Raw genomic sequence first — 20,480 nt, forward strand, 5'->3', positions numbered from 1 at the left:
AAGGCAACAAATCAATCTGTGCACACAGGCTGGGTGCAAAATCTAGAAAAGCCCTTTTTTTATTCTCTTCTCTCTGAAAAGTGGAGGCTTACAGAGTCTCCTGATCTGCTCGGCGTCGGCTGACTTCATTAACAAGGTGAAGAGAGCCCAGAAGTGTCTGTTTCGTTCAGTCACGCCCCGCCTTGCTTCTTCTTCTCTGCCAGCTCCTCCATCTGCTTCTGTCGCCTCTCCATGACCTCCATCCTCTTGGACTCGTTGCGTGCTCGCTCCTGGGCCCGGATAACATCCACATCCTTGAAGAACTTATGTCTGTGTGGCAGAAGAAACAGAAATCTCACTAGGACAGATTTCTACAGCTGTTATGATAACAAAAGTAAAACCCAGCAGGGAAATTGTGAATATTCTTTAAATCAACAGCTTCCCATTTATCACCACCCTTCAGGAATAGTTCAGTGATTTACATGGAAGACACCGACCTAACCTGAGATTAACTTTGTAAGTCTAGTTGAGCATTTGCAGGATCTCAACATTATATTTTAAATAACAGATCTGGTGATTCTTTCGCAATAGTCGCACAAATAACAAATGTTTATTTTTTGTCATATTTGTGATTTCTCCTGATTTCTAGTTTTTATAAGCATGTGTCATGCTAAAACCGGCCGTTCTCCTTCTGTACTACAGCAGTCAGGATATAAAAACAGCATTAAATATATTTATCAAAGCTTCCTGCTGTGAGTGGTCATCATTTATCAATATTAGCAGCCGAGGTGATGTCACACCTCGTGAGAGAACAGAGTGGCAATGAAGCCGGGTTATATACATATTTTTACGGGTAATATTTAAACTAGCTTCACAATCTTTTGTGAATCTAGTTAACACAATTAAGCAGTTAGCACTTAACTAACAGCAATCTCTGTTTTTTTCTAAAACTTTATTTTAACTGCACTTGTTGGAAAAATTACACTTTCCTTTTAAATTATTTCTTATGTCTCGGTGCTTCCTCTAAATCAATTTTAAACACATTACTGACAGTACTAATAGCCCCCAATAACTATTTCCATATCATGGAGCTTGGTCAGTGTGTCCTGGTAGTGACTCGCAGGGTGAGTTCAGTGATCAGAAAAAGATCGGATTTTTAAGCTTTTGACCAGCCGGTCATCTGTCAGGACCATACAAGCTAGAATTCATCAGATGCAAGTCACTTGCTATTTTTCTTCTGCAAAGACTCCAAACCCAGCAAAAAACACACAGCACTGACAGATTTAAAAGGATCTAAACCAACACAGAGTTCCAGATTCACAGCTGCAATTTAGTGTTTCACTGCCTAAGGTCTGATTTCTTCACAGCGATTCATATATAAAAAAAAAAACACCACACCTCTGAACATTTCTCTCTAAACTTTTACCAAACGGTGGAAGTTGATCGCAGTTTATTTAAAAAATGTTAGACAGTTTGTAATAAGTTAACTGATTAATTAAAGTGTAACACTTAGACCTCACCACCAGTGGGAGATTGTGCGAGAGCATCTGATTTGAATGCTATTTTTGCAATAAAGAAGAACAAACAAGCAGCATCAGTTATTATTCCTGAAGATAAGTTTAAACTGGGAGATGAATGCTGGAAATGTAACTTTAACAAATGCTTAAGACTATTTCATCGCAAATCTCCACTCTAAAGTTTCAAGTTAAGACATAGAAAACAATTTTCTTCTATGATTGTTTTTTGTGGTTCATTTCTACCTGGGTACTATCGTGATTCATGCAGTTAAAGCCAGAGAAAGACGCTGGTTCCTAGAAAGAAAAATCAAAACGTTTTGACCATGTGACTCAAATATTATTGTCCCAAAAAAAGTTCAATAACGCTAAAAACGTTTTTCTGGTCAACTAAACAGTTTACTTAACATTAATAGTTTAGTGCTCTGCAGTTTGTACTTTTAACAATCTTACAACATGACAGCAGCACAAACCTGCAGAGACAAAACTGAAATTACATAAAACTGAAAAATGTCTCATGTCAAAGGAACTAATATGTGTAAGTTGTTATTCACATTGGAGGCAAGTTAACACATTTTGACAATAAAAATAAACAATGGACCAAAAAGTAAACGAATAACAGAGAAGACTGCTGGTTGTTTATTTGGTTGTTTTTTCCTCTCAAGCATAGATCTCTGCGAGATTAACTGTGATCAGAACTTCACTATTTATAAATTAAGTTACGGTGAATAAATATAATTTTAGCAATCACGACAGACCTTCAAATTTCGGAATTGAAATAAATGGTACATTTATTTAACATTACTAAAGGCGCAAATAATAAATTACCTGTTTATGAAAAGAGTAGCGAGTCCAATCAGCACACTCCCGAACAGAATCGGTTTGGTGAAACGTTTTCCGGCGGACAGCTTGTGTTGCGTCATCATGGCGTGTTTGTGTCATTAACGAGGCTTATTGCCTGGAAATAAAACTCAAATTTTAAATCTACATCAGGTAGTTTTTCCTGTAGATGACCTTCCGAGTGTGGGCTGACACAACAGCACAGACGTACACACCTCCTTAGGTCTGGCGACAACTTCCGGGTGTTGTGTCGCACTTTGCGTCCCAACTGTTACATGATTTTCCCCTCGGTTTCTTCACGGCGTGTTTAAGCTACTCGTAAATCGTAGCTGAAATTTCAGAATAATAAGAAAGCAAAAACATCTTATCCGAGAAGAGACAGTAATTAGTTTACAACTTTCACTTTGCTCTTAAGCTTTGAAACTATATTGGATTCTAAACTCAGAGCTATTCTGTAAAATCCGACTTTCCGAGGCAGAACTCTGTTCTCCGACACTGTCCCCAGATTCGAACTCTTATTTCCGAAGTGCATAGAACGCAGCATTGAATTTGCTATTTGGGGCGCATTTTGTGGGGTGACCAGAATAGAAACAACACCTGGGAAACCCGGAAATGTTTTTCTACTTGTTCGTTTTGTCGGACACATTTCAGAGACGGACGACTAAAAACAACTAACGTTAGTAAAGTAATGTGGTTCAAAGATCATCGGGGGACGTAGTTTTTAATAGTATTTTTAATTTTCTAAGGAGAACAGGTATTATGGGAAGATTATAGTGACTTTACATCTGATCCATACTCCAGTCTAGAAGGTGGCGGTAATGCACCTAAAAGTTGTTTGCCAACCGCCATAAAAAAAAAAACAAGAAGAAGAAGAAAGTAATGTGGTGAACCTGTGCTTGAAAACAGATCAGTCGGAGCCTGGCTTGCAGAAAGCCACCAAAGTGGAGCCGGAAGCTGAAATATGAGCTCCACAGAAGCGCCGGAGCGGTTTGAATATTTACAATCTCTTGTCACTGAATTTCAGGACACGGACAGTGAAGGTGACGAATTTTAATTGATCCCTAATGACTTTTGTTTATGTAAAGCCTCTTCATTTAGAGGCAAAATGTGTTATTTCTGGGGGGGGAAATATGTATTAATAGATCATTTTTACATTAATGGTTCCTGTTTGTGTGAGATTGGGTTGCAGAGGAAATAGATCTAGCAGGAAAACTCAGCAGTGGAATGGCTTAGATTAGATTAGATTAGATTAAACCACGTTCATATGTTAGAATGGGATAGTAATGGGATAGAAGGAACAATCTTGGACTAGAATTTAATTTATTATTATGACTCATTTTAATGCAGCAGCTTATTTTTTATTAATTAAAATAATCGTAATTTTTTAAAAATCATTTTTGACAGGAATTTTGTAGAAAATGTCTACACTGCTTTGTGATTCATATTTTAGGGGGATATTACCAACAATTTGTCAGAATCTCACCAAGCTATATCAACAAACAGCGCCTCCTGGTGGTGTAAATTAGACCAACACAATATAATCAGTGGTATTGATTTCATTTTTTGCCTTATTTTTCCTTTATTAGAGGCCAAAGAGCAAGTTCTGGCCAACCTCGCCAACTTTGCGTACGACCCAAAGAACCTGGAGTATCTGCGGGAGCTGCAGGTGCCCGACCTCTTCCTGGACATGCTGACCGAGGAGAACGAGAACTTTGTGGAGTTTGGGATGGGTAAGTGTTTAAGTTCAGTAAAAAAAAAAAATCATGACAATCATATATTAATATCTCTTTTTGAGATAGTTCAGAAACAGTGAATTATTGCCCAGGACTTCTGCACAGATGCTTAAATAAAGTGAAACTAGTGAGCAGTAGAGAATATGAATATTTAATATCTATTCTTTAGTACTGCAATGCTTCCTAATGCTTTAGAAGAAATATTTTTAATCTCTCTTTTCCATCATTATGTGTTTTTACTTAATCAGTTTCAATTGATTCTTTTTATATCTCACATCTTTGCATGTTTATGTAGTCTTTCAGTTTCCAAATAAAGTAAAATAAATGCTGCAAATCATTTCCGGAGTAGAAAATATTAATATCATCAGTAAAAACGTACCAGTTTCAATGCTACAGGTACGTTGCACATGTGAACTACCTATAAAATCCCACAGTATACCTGGACTAAAATGTTGTGTTTTTTATGTTTGTTTTCTCTGAGTTATTTCTTTCCACTCTGGCCACAAGCTTCCTTAGGAGGAGAGACTGCGGCCAAATTAAAAGCTTCCTGGGGTTGACTTGGCATAGTTCTATGGATGCATTTTGATTAATCGTCACTATAACTGGAATTAGACTATCCAATATTCCATCTATGATAAGACTGGATTGTGACTTACTGATTGAAATAGGTCTGATTGACTCGTATTGGTATGAATCTGATTCCGTGAGCGCTTCTGTAAATAAATTGGAACATCTGAGATATTTGTCATAACCTGTTGCTACACAAACAAAATGAACTGAACTTAAATCCAAAGATAACCTTCGGTCCGAACACTCCTCCCTGTGGGATGCCACCAATGTTCATATAAAGGACGCAGCAATCATTCAATTCACAAGCTCATGGCTGTTTAATAAATAACTTTACAGCCAAATTAAAGCTGCCTTTTTTTTATTATCAGTACATCTGAGTTTTCTTGAACCGTGAGATTCACCTCACTGCCTCCTCTGTGCCCTCAGGGGGGCTGTGTAACCTCAGCATGGACCCTGACTGTAGAGAGGTCATCCTGCAGAGCGGCGGCATCAGCCTGGTCACAAACTGCCTGTCCAACCGGCGGGAAGAGACCGTCCTGTCGGCCGTCACCACCCTCATGAACCTTGCCACGCCCGCGACCCGTTCCCAGATCTCCGAGCCGGGAATCCTGCAGTGCATGCTGCGCTTCTCCCTGGCAGAGAGCCCCCGCCTGCGCAACCTGGCGGCCGTGTTCCTGCAGGACTGCTGCAGCGAGGAGCAGGTGAGGCAGGCCCAGCAGCAGATGGAGGGACGGCAGACTGCCGTTGGGATCCCGCTGCCCAAAGAATGAGGACTCAGTTTGGCTCTTTGTGCCTAAAACAAGCTTCCCTCTCTGAGGCGTTTCTGCGTGCTCGGGTTTTGTTTTTTTAGCCCCAGTGATGCAGTCCTGACGTGACGCTGTGGGAAAACGCTCCCTAGGCTTCTGGACGAGGGCGAGGTCAGGGTTGTCTCCCAGCCACTCCGGCTCCTTCACACCGACGTGGAAAAACCCCCAGAGAGAGCTGGTGTTTGTGTGCAGGGTGGAGCAGGAAAAGGACAAAAAGAGTTACCTCAAACTGCTGTGATCTGTCCACATGGTGTTTTCAGATTATTAATTTTCTAAGTGAAAGCCAAAATGAATGCTCTGGAGAAAGAATGACCTTTAAAGACAGAAAAAAGTAGAGACGCACAAATCAGAGATCAGAATCATACAGTTGTGGTTTGATCAGTGATCAAAGAGTGAAAAATGTTCTTTTCTTCCTTCTCGTTAAATGCATCAGATCTAACAATTCTCAGTTTATTAATGCGTCAGGGATCAGCATATGTGATGCTGTTTTGGGGGTTCAATAAAGATCAAGCAACAGGGTAAGTGATGCATTCTTTCATTTTGTGTTTTCCAAACAAACAACCTGCTGAAAATGTATTTTCATGTTGTTTTTGAAATTGGTTTTAGCCAGGAACAGCGTGAGTTTTGTTGGGTTCAAGGGTTAATGAGTGAAAGTTATACCGCTGGTCTACACATCCATGAGGAAAACTGCTGACGGTTAATATTCACAAGTGGAGTCACAAAAGGTCAAAGAAGCACACATCTCACAAAATGAGGTATAAAACTATAAATTAGAAAGTTGAGTGGAAGGAAATGGATGCACAAGCAACAAATGATGTAATTTATTAAGAAGCAGAAATATGTTCCAGACCAGCAAACTGATAAAATTACTGCTCTAATAAAGGTGATCAGTCACACTAATTATTTTAGTTTTTCCACACTCAGTTTGGGTATCACTTGTTTTTCAACAAGTAATGGCAGCTTAAAATCTGTTGTGTGATTTTTATACACTTAAACTTAAGATTAAAATAATTTCAGAACATGATAAAAAACCGTCTCAGCTATAAAACCTTAAATTTGAAAGCGGGATAATGCATATTGCTGCAAAATTTAAATAAACTTATCAGCTGCGAAGAAGACAATTTTGTTATTGAGAAAAGGAAATGGACAAATAGTTATATATATATATAATTATGTATATTAACATGCATCTTAGACAAAACTTGGGAAATAAGTTTCAAGCATGAAATCTTGTCTGAACTGACTGGATGCTGGGATTTTACCTTCTATTTTCCAAGTGATATTAAAACCCTGCAAAAATCTTCGCTGGCCAGTTCAGCCAATCTTCTTTCCTCTTGGCTGTTTCTGTAAGAATAAAACATCCTGAAACATTTAATGAAACCCGAAATATGTGAAATAAAATAACAGAAAATAAAAGAAGGGAAACAGACCTTTAGGTTCCTTCTTAAAGAGCCAAAAGCCAACGTTTGTTTTAGGAGCTATTTCTGGGCCGAATCCTTCAGGCCTAGACAGCCGCCGACACCCGAGCCTGCAGCCCGCACATGTCGTCCAGGCAGGAAATTCTTTACGGCTTTCAGCGTGTCTGCCATGTCGGCTCATTTTTTACATTTTTAATCAGAACGAACGGCATGTCGAGGGCCGGAGAGGCGCGCACCTGCCGCTGGGATGAAGAAAAACGCCTCCGTTCTTCCCGTAAAAGAGGAACACCCAGGTCTGGCTTTAATAGAGTTTATTTCAAGTTGAGATTAAAAAAATAATGACAATAATAAATGTAAGTTTTGTAGCTGCTGGGTAAAAACTGAGCAGACCAACAAGTTGTCCGCATACATCAGCCTCACAGGACGGTCAGAGCCAAATTGTTAAAAAGAAAATTAAATAACATTTTATGTTCCATCTCGATTCCTACGCTGCTTTCAACCTGGATCTGAGTCTGTACGTCTTTGCAGAGTAAATTGTGTCCTTGTCGTAACGTTCTATAAAACGGATTAATGCCTTTTTCTTGTAAGAGCTTAAAGCAGCTGGATGAAGTTATTCATTCCCGACCCACTAATCACAGTAAAGATCCCTGCCCATCACTGGTCCGCTTTCGGATTACACTGTCTGCCAGAGATGTTTCTCCAGACATTTTATCTTGTTCTGATGGCCGGTTGGCTTAATCCAAATTGTAGTTTATGCTATACGATTCATATACAGTTTATGAAGTGGAAACAGTAATTGAATTCTCTCCGTTCACGACAGAAGTCTGTCATTTCCTCTGGTTCAGTTCAGCTGCTTCTCGACCTCCTCACGTAGCTTTTGCTTCTGGATCTGAGTAAAAAAATAAAAAACACAGATAAATGAATAAATGAGGAAACAATTTTTAAGTCTGCAAACTGCTCGAGAAATATGGCTGCAAAATGTGAAATTTCCCAGGTTTGCTCGACCTCTGGATCCCAGTAGAGGAGAATATCATCCTGAAGTTGTTTTCTTTCAAAAAGTAAAGATCACATTTATTTCACGCACAGCGATATGTTTTGAGTTTTATTTTCTACAATTATTGATGTTTCTGGCTCAAATCTTTCCTGTCATTGTCCTCTGTCACATTAAGCCTCAATCTGTGGTCTGTCCATCTCTTTCTAAAGAAGCTACGACTCAAAGATACTGACGGCTAAGAAAATTAGAATATTACACTGCAAACCCATTAGAAAAATAGATTTAGACAACACAAATATTATCTTACGTGGTACAATTCTGTATCCAATGACATTGACAAAGTTTAGTGGAAGAAAAAAGTGTAGTTGAAAAGATGTATAAACAAGAGGGATGAGTTCAGAATCAAAATGATAAATACGAGTTATTTTTTGAAGAGCAGTCGTGTTTCACATTTTAAATAACGTTTTGAGAAACCCATGGAGTCTATTTAATTGAAAATAATATTTTGACACATCAATACAAGTATATATATATATATATATAAAAATTGGGTGTATGTTTTCCAAAACTCCCTCTTTCAGAATAAAAACCTAGTGACTGATTTTTCCACTAAAGTGCATTTTTTAATTTGTCATCCAAAAATATATGTAAAAAAAATCATACAATATATAGAAGTATACATAATAAAGACTGCAGGCATCTTTTCTAACTCCAGCTTCAGATGTGAGAACATGAAACCGTCACGTTGCCTTTTCTTCCCCGTGCGGTTGGACTTAATGGCTCTCAAAGGAGTCCTAAGTTTAGGGTTTGGATTAATCTGACTGTATAATGAGGCCAGAGGGACACTGAGTGCGTGCAGACGGGCTTCATGGCTGAGCTTCTAAATCTGGATCTGTTTTTACTCTGGCTGCAACATGTTTGTAATTAACCACAAAATGAAAGCTCTGGGTTTGGGAAAAGAAAAAAAAAAAATCCCATAAAAACATCACCTTTCCAGTAACGGTGAGTGGGAAGCTGGTCATAAAGAGGACGTAGCGAGGAATCTTGAAGTGGGCGATCTGGAAGAAGTAAAAACCAGGAGATGTTGAGCAGAGCAGCTCCGGCAGAGGAAGGAGAGCAGAAATGAAAACGAAATGAAGCCACCTGTCCTTTGCAGTACGCTTTGATCTCCTCTGCTGTGCACTCCTGGCCGTCCACCAGTTTGATGCAGGCACATACCTCTTCACCCATTCGAGGATCTTTGACTCCAACCACCTAGCAGCCAGGAAAGAAATTAAATAAATACTGAGCGTTATCGTTCATCAGTGTGTGGAGCTGAATGTTGAAAATGAACGAGGATAGAAGCACAAAACTAAACTAAAGTTGTTAAAGTGGCTGATCTAGATTTGTAATGTTAATTATCTTCATGTTACGGTTAAGAGAAATAAAAAGATATGGAAGTTTTGGAGTACGCTGCAAGTGTAAGCATTAAAGTTCGTAATACAAATCCAGATTTAACAATGACTAAAGCAAACTATAATGAAACCAACAAGAATTTTTAAAGAAAAGCAAATGGACAATAATTATAGGTTTTTGTTGGCAAAAAACTAAAATTATTGTTTATCTGGCTTTTTCTAGCAAGAAGATGTTATAAAGAGGAACAGCTCTGGAAAGAGCTTTGACAGATATACAAGGTTATATAAAAAAAAACATTTTAACAATTTTTTTATGAATCAGAGACTGTCAAAGTATTGAACATTATTTTGTTTCAAGGAAAGAAGAATAATAACAATGGTTTCCAGCATCATCCAAAATTCATTCTGATATCTATGTAGAATCTGTTCTGTAGTTGCTGTTTGTGGCCACAGATGGCGCCGTTACCCCCACACACCTGCGCCTCCTTCACTTTGGGATGCGTGTGGAGAAACTGTTCGATCTCTGCCGGGTAAATGTTCTCTCCTCCTCGGATGAGCATGTCTTTAATCCTGCCGTCGATCTTGCAGTAGCCGTAAGCGTCCAAGCTGCCGATGTCTCTGGAGGGAAGAACGCCAAGGAAACCGACAAACAAAACATGCTTTTAATAAAAAGTTTAAAAATGATGGCTTGCATGTGATTATTTTGACACTGCCAGATATCTTAGCACTCACCCAGTTCTGTACCAGCCTTCTTTAGTAATGCACTCCTGTGTTTTAGCCTGTTCGGACCAGTACTCCAGCATCACACAGAATCCTCGGACCATTATCTCCCCTTTCGTCCCCAGAGGCATAATCTGGCCAGTTGTAGGGTTTACTATTTTAGCCTGAGGGGAAACAGACACACACTCTTTGTTTTAAAAAACCTCTACAATCTGGAAACAAATTCTCACCTCACAGAAAAACAACCACACGTGTGTTTTTTTAATTTATTTGAGAAGCGTGTTGGTGTACCTCCGTGTGGTCTATGATGTAGCCAACCGTCTCAGACTTCCTCTCCATGTTGTCCAGGGGACAGCCGAGGAACGTCACTGGGCTGTTCTCCGTGGTGCCGTATCCTATCTGTCAACGACAAAAACACCAGAAGAAGAAAGCAGAAAGATGAGTCAGTGGAGAAGGAGAGTTCAGGATTAAATAAAGCTTTTTTTTTTTTTAAATCAGTGTCTATAAAGAGTTTCTGTTTTGATTGTCTGCAGAGTTTTGTTTGTTTCTCTCAGCCAACCAAACCAGAGATCCATCCTTTCTGAGTTAACAGGAAGCTGAAATACTTATTTTAAACTATTCTAGATTGTTCATTAGATCGAACTGGACTGACAGTTAATTTGTGCTGTACTAAATTTGAATTATTGAAACAGGATTTGGTTTAAAACAACTTAGTTGAATTGGTTCAAATATGGCCTAAAGTGTTGGGAATTGTAACTAGAATCCCAATAGGTTTGAATTTGATGGCATTTTGAATCTATGGGATTTATACCTGACTGCATTCAAAATGTTTAAAACGGACTGTTTTGGAATTATTACAATAAATTGCAATAAAAGGAGTATTCTTTTCTCCTAGCTGAATATTTCAGACTACGGAAACATTATTTTCATGACAACTCGAAATGAAAATATTAGGTTACGGATATTTGGCTATGTGTCCTTGTTTAAACTTCACTCCCGTTTGTTTATTGTTTCAGGACTTTCTGCACAACTTGCTGTTCTTTAACAAGGAGCACCAACAGAGGACAATTACAAACAGAAGATTGTCTTCTACAGGAAGCTGTGGGAGATGCATATTTTTGCAAAACCTTCTTGTTGTTTTTTTCTATCTTATAAAGAGTCTTGGTTGCAGATCCCTGTTCTACTTGAATGCGTGTTTAAGCTCCTTTAATTCGCTACGTTCCATCCAGCCCGCCCTGTTTTATAGTGGGTAACTTGGCGTTTGCCTCCGGCAGGAATGTTTTCTTCTCCATTCAGCTGATTATCAAAAAAAGAAAGAAAAAGAAAGTCACAGGAGAATCCTCCATCAGCAGCAGGAAAGTTTAAACAGCAATAAACGTCAGGCTCCCTCAGATGAGGCTGTGGTGAGAGTCTTCACCTGCCAAACCTCTAAAAAGAAAAATTAAGATTCACACTAAAATGTTAGATTTGTGAGGTAAACACTAGATTCCTTTTTTTTTCTTCATTTTTTTTTTTAAATGGGTGGGACCATAAAATACAAGAAGCTGAAGCCAAACCATCCTCTGACCTGAGCCAGTCACATCCTGCCAGAAACGGCTCCAAATTACATAAACTGCTCCATCTTCTGCATTGAGGTTTAACAGGAAATCTCCATTACATAACCCCGCTCTCTGTTTTCAAGAGGAACAATGCACACAGGAATGCAAAGTGGCATTTAAAGTTTTCACGCCCGTGATGATGGAAGTATGCTTTTTTTTCCCCCCCCCCTTTCTTTTTTGCAGATGACCTGCATCTTGCTTCCATGCCAGCCATCTGGAGACTATTACAGGTTATAAAACAGCTGCGCAGGAGTGGCTCCTTTTTCCTGCCACCGCAGACTGAAAAACAATAGCAAAGTCTGGGAGCGTGCACAGAACCAAACTGACCTCATGCCACGTTGTCAAACATTCACCTGGAGCCTCTGAGGGGGAAAAAAATACGATTGGTGCTTGTTGTGATTTGTTGGGACATGCGTCCGCTGTGGTGCGCTGGACGTCAGGTCGTCCCTGCAAACCTGCTGCAGAGAGAAGACGTTGACGGGCGCTCTGTGAGGGTTAAATTCTCACTGACACTTGACTTCCATGTGCAGACCTCTCACTTTAACCCTCCTCATTTTTTTCCCTCCTCAAGGAAATGTTATAAATAGCGCTGTGTGCTCGGCTCATCGGCAATCCTCCTCTCACCTTTTGCTCACTCCTCCTCTCTGTTTTCCTCACAGCAAAACCACGCTCTGTTGTAGCTTCTCCTAACTGCTCCCGTCAAGGTTTGTCTTTTGTGAAAGTTGCTCTGACGGAGGCCATCAGAATGCGCTCTGCGTCCTGCGTGCTCTTGTTGGGAAGCTGCATCCTCCTGGGGCTCCTGGGAGTCCAGAGCCAATGCCCGAGCCCGTGCCATTGCCACGGAGACCTGCAGCACGTCATCTGTGACGGCGTGGGGCTCAAGAAGATCCCCCAGGTCTCGGAGGCCACCCGTCTGCTGAACCTGCAGAGGAACAACCTGGGCACCGTCGCCTCAGGGGCCTTCAGCGAAAGCAAGGGTCTCGTTTCTCTGCACATGCAACATTGCCAGATAAGAGAGATTGAATCCCAGGCTTTCAAGGGACTGAAGAAGCTCGTCTACCTCTACTTGTCCAACAACAAGATCAGCAGCATCAAGTCGGGCGCCTTCGAGGATCTGACTATGCTCACCTACCTGTACATGGAGGGGAACCAGATGAGCGAGCTGTCCAAGGGGCTCTTCTCCCCCATGATCAACCTCTTCGTTCTGCAGCTCAACAACAACAGGCTGCGGGAACTCCAGCCAGGGACCTTCGCGGGTGCCAAGGACCTGCGCTGGCTGCACATGAGCGGGAATGAGCTGACGACGCTGCACCCGGGGTCTCTGGACGAAGTGGAGAACCTCGCTATCCTTCACCTGGACAGGAACAGGCTGTCCGCCTATCCCAGCGCCGCCATGGGCAAACTGCGAGTGGTGGAGGAGCTCACGCTGGGAAAGAACCCCATGAAGACGATCCCAGACAACGCCTTCCAGAGTTTTGGTCGCTACATGGAGAAACTACACCTGGACGATATGGGCTTGGAGAAGGTAAAACCTGTTTACTTCATGGTTGAGAGCATCGATCTGTGATCAAAAACTAAAGGAAAAGGATTTGGGTGAAAAGTAAAACTAAAAATGTCTTCTTTTGTAATTTTACACTCATTTTGACCTGTTTTAAATGCTTTAGAAGGAAGTTTGAAAGTTTAAGTTGGGAAAAATAAATCGGCAAGTATCTATAAAAAGGTGACAAAAAAATCTGAATAACAGATTTTGCTGAATATGCTAATATTTTTAATATTGGGCTCTTCACTGTCTTTTTTACCCCTACTTAATTAGTTTAAAATCGACTGTCAGTTTGGACTAGCTTTTGGTATCTACTTCCATTGAGCCCTTTAAACCTGGGGCGTCCAAAGTACGGCGCCTCATTTTGTGTGCGTCAAGCCTACCGGCGCAGGTGTTTGATGCAGATGGAGACTTTTGTTTTTAGTTAGGGCAAAATTATTACGAACGAATTAAAATCTTAACAAACTGGAAAATATTTGATGTAACAGAAAATAATCATGTTTTAATAACCGCACTTTTACATTTGCTTTAATTTCATATTTAAATAGGAACACATATATTCAGTGACTTTTACTCTTTTACTCAGAAGTAGACTTTGAGGTACCCAAATTTGATATTTGAATTTGTTTAGTTTATAAAGATGAGAAAATAGAGCAAATATGATCCAAAAAGTGACTCAAATCCTGTTCTCGTAGTGTTTTTATTTTCCCCAAACAAGCCCTGCAAAAATGTGCAAATTACAGGGCTTCCTTTTAACGTTTCTTTTTGAGTTTTGGGTATAATGTTACTTACATAACCCATTCTCACAAAACATCTAACTACTTTGCTTGTTTCGTTACATTTTTGTAATGTAAGTTGAGCAGCTAAAAAGAAAAGAAAAAAAAAACATAATATAAATTATTTGTGAATTTCAATTGTTTTAGAAGTCATGATCTGATTGGGTCTCAAGTAATTCTGACTTGCCCCTGTTCACCAGGTTGCCAATGTACAGTATGAGCTCTTATTCAGACACCCATTCATCTGATACTTGAGGTTAAGACAATATTTGAGCGTAACTGTGCCAGTGAAATGAGGCGCTCAAAGGGAGAACATCCGTAAAATAAGCTTTTTACGCTGGGACGGTGTGAAACCAGGTGGAAGCAGCGGGAGCTGGCAAGCAGATTCAGATACTTTTTTTTAACCCAAATGTAGGTATTTTTAGAGTGTTTTTGTTTGCAGGATGTTGGCCAAGCATATCTGGATCTAATTATTACACAAGCGATATTTTCAGCAGCGTGTGTTTTGCGCTCCGGCTGGAAGGGTCCTATAAACAGGTCAGGAGGGGCTGGATCACAGGTAAACAGAGGCAGGGTGCTCCACGGTGCATGAAGAAGAGTATTTTTAGCCTGCTGAATGGACAACAGTCTCTTTGGGAGCCATGCTGGCAGAGGAGCGGCCCAAAAATGGAGGCGGCAGAGGGAGGAAAACAGCTCTGCCATGATGGAAATCCTCCATTTTTTTTCCAAAACACCAGTGGAAATTTCCAAATAGCCTCATCTCTTTCAGCCCAAGATGAAACAAGCTTTTAAAGAGCGGCCTCATCTTCCTCCTCGTGGAGACGAACTTGACACAGGTCAGTTCAGCTCGCACCTCTCTGAAGGTTTTAGCACCTTCACACATGCCTATGAAGCTGAAGGTAAAAGGTAAAAGAAGGAGGCCAGTAAATGTCAGTGTTTACATATTGAAGGGTGCAGGAGAAAGGATGAGAAGAGGCTTTCATTCCAGAAAAAAGCACCCGTCTCCTTTAGCATGCAATCCGTTTTGTGATAAAGTTCAAGACAAACAAGCCTGACATTTTGAGCTGAGAAAAACTAACCGATTGACTCTCCCTTTTTTCTAGCTATCTGCTGGTGCATTTAATGGCGTGACAGCACTTAAGTTCCTTTATCTGGACAACAACAACATCAAGTCTTTGCCCACCACTATGCAGCTAAGCGTCGACACCAACATGACCCTCTTCAACAACCCCTGGACCTGCTCATGCCAGCTGGCGCCACTACGCAAGTAAGAGACTTCCCTTAGACAAAACACAAAGGCTGTTTCTAAGGTCCGATAAGTCCGCCTTAATGATTTAGATTCGCTATGTTATCCCAAGAAAAATAAGCTTATGAAACCTCGAGCCACTGGCTACATTTATGACATTTAAGTGGCATGGCATTGGCGAAAACATTCTCCTACCCAACTGTATTGAGTATGAGGAAGCTTATGTTTTCTAGCTTCCTTTTCCCCTTAATCATGCTGATGCACAGGAAACTTACAAGTCTGCCTAAGAGTCAATAATTAATGCCAAACAGTAATGTACAGCATAAAGACACCAGCATCACATAAAATCTATGTTGACAGACTAAAAAAAAATCCTTTCAATGACCTTAGAGGACGGGCCAAGCAAGAGTTACAAGAAGTTTTAACCTGAGGCATGTATTCGATAAATGGGTAACACTTTATTTGACGGGATGTGCATAAGATTGACATGACAGCATCATAAACATGATATAACGCCTGATATGAACATGAAGGAATGAATGTTTACAACTGTTGTCATGAAGTGTCATTTGGTAAATAATGACACATTTAATGCAAGGTTGCTCTAAACGTTGCATTGAAAGTAAATGAATAGTGCCAACTTTCCATTAAAGTGTCAATATTTATAAAATAATACAAAGTTGGGACATCTAGTGGACTTTTAATGCACCTTTTAAAGCAACTTTGCATTAAAAGTGTCATTATTTACTGAATGACACTTCAAGACAAGAGTCATAAACATTCATAAAGACTTGTTCATATTTATGACAGATGTTATATCATGTTTATGACAGTGTCATGTCAGTCTTATGCACACCCTGTTACCGATACATTTTTCTTAGCTTTTGGTGTCTGAAGTTATACCTGCAGAAATGAGCTTCAGGTAATTATAGCACTTGGAATGGTGATAATGACTACAGCACAAGGTTAGATTCGAGCGTCTATAGCACTGGTTTAGCTTAAGGGGTAATCAGAACTGTTACTTTTATAAACTGTATATGCACCTAATTTACTGACAAGCACTGGTCTAAAGGAGGTTGGTGAAAACTAAAGGACCTGTTGGAGAAGGCCAGCAGTAACTGACCTCATACTTAAGGGGACGAATGAACCCAACTAGAAAAACTACAGCTTCTGTGGCTGTTGGAGGCAAAAAAAGAAACAATTGATGACATAGAAAGAGAAAAAGTCCCCAGGCTGCTCCATTTAGGAAGGAAACAAACCTGGGCTGAAGATAAAGTTTGCTCTTAGAAAGAGAAATTTCAGGTTGTTCGAAGGACTTAAGGGAAGGTCTAAGTCCATTACCATGGTAGACATCTATGGCAGACCACCAGGATTGGACAAGATCCCTGATGTGCTAAAAGCTCTAGACATTTTGCTTTATGTACCTTTTTAATGCCATATGGAGGACTAAAACAGAGTTATAGACCAGGGTGGTGGTCCCAATCTTTAAGAAATGCAACAAGACAGCGTATCCCACCTACTAAGGGATTCTTAGTCTCAGATATCGCTCTTACGCATTGGAAAAGACCCGACTGATTCTCGAACGTCTCATTCAGAAAGTGTTAGTCAAACTCTTACAGGAAAGCCACTCATCTTCAGTCTTGTTTTCATGACTGAAGATAAAAACATGACTTCACTTTCTTGAGATGAAGTTGTGGAGAAGAGAATAACTCTCAGGAACTATTTTTTTTGTTTGTTTTACAAATTATGTGGTTCTATTAGCCTCTTCATGCCAGGACCTTTAACATGACCTGGATTGGCTCACCAACAAAGATGAGACTCAGCTGTATTACACTTCATCCTTCAGTGGACCAACTTTCATGGTAGATCAAATTTCCCTCTCCAGTTCTGCTGGTACAAATTAAACACAAAAAGTATTTGGATTTTCCAATCTAAATACTACTCACAGAGTATATCCCTCTAAAACACGTCAGCCAGCAAGAAACACAAACTGTTTAAGTAATTTTAGTCTTCATAAAGCTCCTATCAAGACCAGAGTCTCAATTTCTGCTTGTAAAATAAAAAGTAAGTACTGTATATGCTTAATCTTTTTTTTTTATTTCTGCTTTCAGGTGGATGGACTCCCGCCAAAATGAAACAGATGCAATTTGTGAGTCACCTCCTCCACAGAAAGGCATACAAATCAGAAAAAGCACCGTCTTCAAGCGCTGTAAGAGCGAAAAGAACGATAAGAACAGTAAGAGCAAGAAGACAAAGAAATCTCGGACTGGTAGACGTCAGTAAAACGTCAGCTGATCAGGTATTTAATAACTAACAAGCCATATGTCTGGAAGAAGGCATAGGAAGGAATTGTTTTTTTATTCATGCATCGTGAAAAAAAATACATTTAAAAACGTATAACTTCACTTAGCATGTTGTTTACAGAACTTTATAAAGGGTTCTGTTGCTTTTAAATGGGATGATTAAGTCGGTTAATAGTAATAAAAACACTTTTATGCTGGAGAAATGGAGCTCATTGTGAAAAGAACAACCCAAACATTGAGTTGAACAGTAATTTCGATACATCCATCAAGTACTTGAGATGTATTTCTTTTTTCACCCTTCAAAATATCCAAATTACATTCCTGCAACGTGTCTGGATGTGGCTTTTAGTAGCTCATATTTAGCTTCACACATTTGTGTTCTACACTTTTCTCTCCTGACTCCCTTCTGTCTGTGTTGGCCCCAGGAGGCAGTAAACCGCGTCCAGGTCATGAGGTGTAAAGCTGTTTAATTTGGCAGCAGATTTTTGATTTTTGTCATGTCCCTCTCTCCCTCTGCAGGAAGCTCAGAGAAGGAGCCTGTCCAGGTGACCGGCTACAGCGAAAGCAACACTTACTGACTCTGCTTTGAGACTGTTGTAAAGGAAAAGCTTTACGCTCTACGGTACACAAAACCCATATGCTTTTCTTTGTATCATTTATATCAAAGACTGAATAATAAAGTGGAAGCAGCAAACGAAGCAGCAGGAGGCAACCAGAACAGAAAAATGAGCTGTTTTTATTCTTCCTGATGCAGGTGGAGATCTTGGTTTGATTGAAGTAACTCTAAAGATTTAGTTCATATCTACGACTGTTGATCAGGCTTCAGAAAAGACCCAGAACATCGTAACGTAGTGCCTTCCAAAAGGTATTCACATCCCTTAAACCATAAACTACGATGTGGGATTTTATGTGATAAACTAACACAAAGGAGTGCATAACTGTTAAGAGGAAGGAGAGTGTGCAAGTTTTGACTTTTTAAATCAAATCTGAAAAGTGTGGCATGGTATTCAGCCCCCATAAGTCAACACTTTCCAGAAAGTCTTTTGGGGTTTATCTTAATGTTTTCTACATCCAGGGACTAAAGCTTTTGCCCATTCTTCTTTGCAAAGCAGCTCAACGTCAGTCAGACTGGATGAAGAGCATCTGTGAACATCCGTTTTCAAGTGATGCCACAAATTCTCAATTTAACTTAGGTCTGGACTTTGACTAGGCCATTCTAACACATGGATATGCATTGATTTAAACAAATTCTGGTTGCATCAAAGATGCATGGGTTTGTTGTCCAGCAGCTGAACTTTTGCCTTTATTTCAAGTCTTTTACAGCCTGTAACAGGTATTTTTTTCCAGGTTGGTCCTCTGACCAGCTTAAAACAAGTTGTGAATTCTCCCCCTTCCTCTTCAAATGTATGAATCGCTTTATATTGGTTTATTATCTAAAATCCCAGCTGAAATTTGTGGTTGTAGTGTGACAAAATGTGTGGAAGTTTAAGCTTAAAGTGTATGAACACTTTTACAAGGCGTTGTATATAGAAAAACAACACAAGAACTGGGGCCTCATGCATAAAAGAGTGTGCAGTTTTCACACTAAAACTTGGCGTACAAAAAAAATTCAGATGAACAAAGCCGTGCGCGCGCACGTGGCTGCGCACCTTTCCTTTATAAATCCCAATTTGCGGGAAATTGAGCACAGCTGCTGGTCCGCCCTGTCGCCACCCATAAATACATATGTAAATTAGTATAATACCAGGAAGTCTGCCACCATGACAAGCAATAACCATGGCAACGTCCTTGTTTGTAGCAGTATAAATATTTATAATAATAATAACTATATGTTTTATTTAAAAGGTACTTTCAGGACACATAAGGTCACCTCACAAAAATAAAAATAATACACTTTAGAGAGAGAAAAAAAATCCAAATTAATAAATAAATAAAGAGATCCTGCAAATGCCAGTTTGAACAGTACCGCTTTCAGGCGGGATTTAAAGACGGACAGCGAGTCAGAGAGTCCTTTGAGTGGGGAAAGTGGACGTTTATTCTAAATAGTAGAATCATGTGCATACGTTGTACATTTACAGAATAGAGATGCTTTCTGTCCATAAAGGCGCATTCACAAAGCGGAAGGCTCCACTGAAGGATGACTGCAGCTGGACCGGTACCGGTACCGCACAGCTCTTTAAGTTTTGCTCAGAGCTCCAGGATGATCAGTCTGAGCAATCTAAACGCTCATAAACCATCATCAGATTTCCCAGCAGATCAATATGATCTCTGAACAAACGCTCCCTCTGAATCCTTCCAGGATGGCGATGTTCTCCATCAGAGCCAAAGCGCTCCACATTTACGCGGCTCACTTTCGAGCAGCTACTTGAAAACGTGTGATTATACACACCTTGATCACCTTAAAAATAATCAAACCTGTCTGGAGTTAATCTGCTGATCCAACCCTGTTTTCTTTTTCAGTCAGAATGAAATTACCCCATATATGCATTTCATATGCTTCGGCGCACAGACCAATCTTTATGAGACAAAAACTGAGGAAAAGTACCATTTACATTCGGGTGAAGTTTTCACATCCTTTCATTTTAAATTTCTTTATTTTGTGTGCGTGTTAGGTTATTGTCTGAGGAAAAATGCAGTTCAGTTTCATTGTTTTCATTTAAACAATAAAATATTAAAATCATGAAAAGACATCGGGTTTGAAACGTCTTGGTCTAAATAACATTGAACGTAGTCAGATTCAGTGTATTTAGGTGAGTTTTGACGCTTTGTAGTTTGATATTGTCCACAGAAAAAGTTTGCGTGGCTGCCGCACATTTTCACGCCAGCGAAAAAGTGTGCGTATATTTACGCAAACTTTGAAGCAAAGTTAATTTTTATACATGCCAACTTGTGCGTAAAATATGGCGCAGCACATTTTTTGTGCGCACGCACGCTTTATGCATGAGGCCCCTGGTAATCCAGAAATTATTTGTCTTTTCAGTGTCCTTCGTTACAAAAGTGGAACAGGGTATATTTTTCTTCCCACTGTGTGCAACAAGAGGGCAAATGT

The 20,480-nt window shown here is 39.9% G+C and overlaps 3 protein-coding genes across 3 annotated transcripts in view; 2 read left to right on the forward strand and 1 right to left on the reverse strand.

Annotated features, from left to right (window-relative positions):
• The first annotated feature begins 2,686 nt into the window (after nucleotides 1-2,686).
• On the forward strand, nucleotides 2,687-5,964 carry armc7 (armadillo repeat containing 7). The gene is made up of 4 exons (XM_032575037.1): nucleotides 2,687-3,026; nucleotides 3,218-3,373; nucleotides 3,920-4,063; nucleotides 5,063-5,964. The coding sequence occupies exons 2-4, from the start codon at nucleotides 3,295-3,297 to the stop codon at nucleotides 5,404-5,406; spliced, it is 567 nt and encodes a 188-aa protein (XP_032430928.1). The 5' UTR covers nucleotides 2,687-3,026; nucleotides 3,218-3,294; the 3' UTR covers nucleotides 5,407-5,964.
• Nucleotides 5,965-7,154: 1,190 nt separating this feature from the next.
• The window catches only part of acsf2 (acyl-CoA synthetase family member 2), a 31,149-nt gene continuing 17,823 nt past the window's right edge, over nucleotides 7,155-20,480 (reverse strand). The window contains exons 11-16 of the mRNA XM_032575031.1: nucleotides 10,260-10,367; nucleotides 9,981-10,132; nucleotides 9,725-9,866; nucleotides 8,998-9,108; nucleotides 8,844-8,912; nucleotides 7,155-7,749 (exon numbers count right to left, since the gene is read on the reverse strand). Coding sequence (XP_032430922.1) covers nucleotides 7,702-7,749; nucleotides 8,844-8,912; nucleotides 8,998-9,108; nucleotides 9,725-9,866; nucleotides 9,981-10,132; nucleotides 10,260-10,367 — 630 coding nt within the window. The 3' untranslated portion in view covers nucleotides 7,155-7,701. The remainder of the gene's footprint in view (nucleotides 7,750-8,843; nucleotides 8,913-8,997; nucleotides 9,109-9,724; nucleotides 9,867-9,980; nucleotides 10,133-10,259; nucleotides 10,368-20,480) is intronic.
• On the forward strand, nucleotides 11,879-19,288 carry chad (chondroadherin). The gene is made up of 4 exons (XM_032575032.1): nucleotides 11,879-13,091; nucleotides 14,986-15,149; nucleotides 17,240-17,427; nucleotides 17,951-19,288. The coding sequence occupies exons 1-3, from the start codon at nucleotides 12,312-12,314 to the stop codon at nucleotides 17,409-17,411; spliced, it is 1,116 nt and encodes a 371-aa protein (XP_032430923.1). The 5' UTR covers nucleotides 11,879-12,311; the 3' UTR covers nucleotides 17,412-17,427; nucleotides 17,951-19,288.

Source organism: Xiphophorus hellerii, chromosome 10 (genome assembly GCF_003331165.1).
Source record: "Xiphophorus hellerii strain 12219 chromosome 10, Xiphophorus_hellerii-4.1, whole genome shotgun sequence".
NCBI lineage: Eukaryota > Metazoa > Chordata > Actinopteri > Cyprinodontiformes > Poeciliidae > Xiphophorus > Xiphophorus hellerii.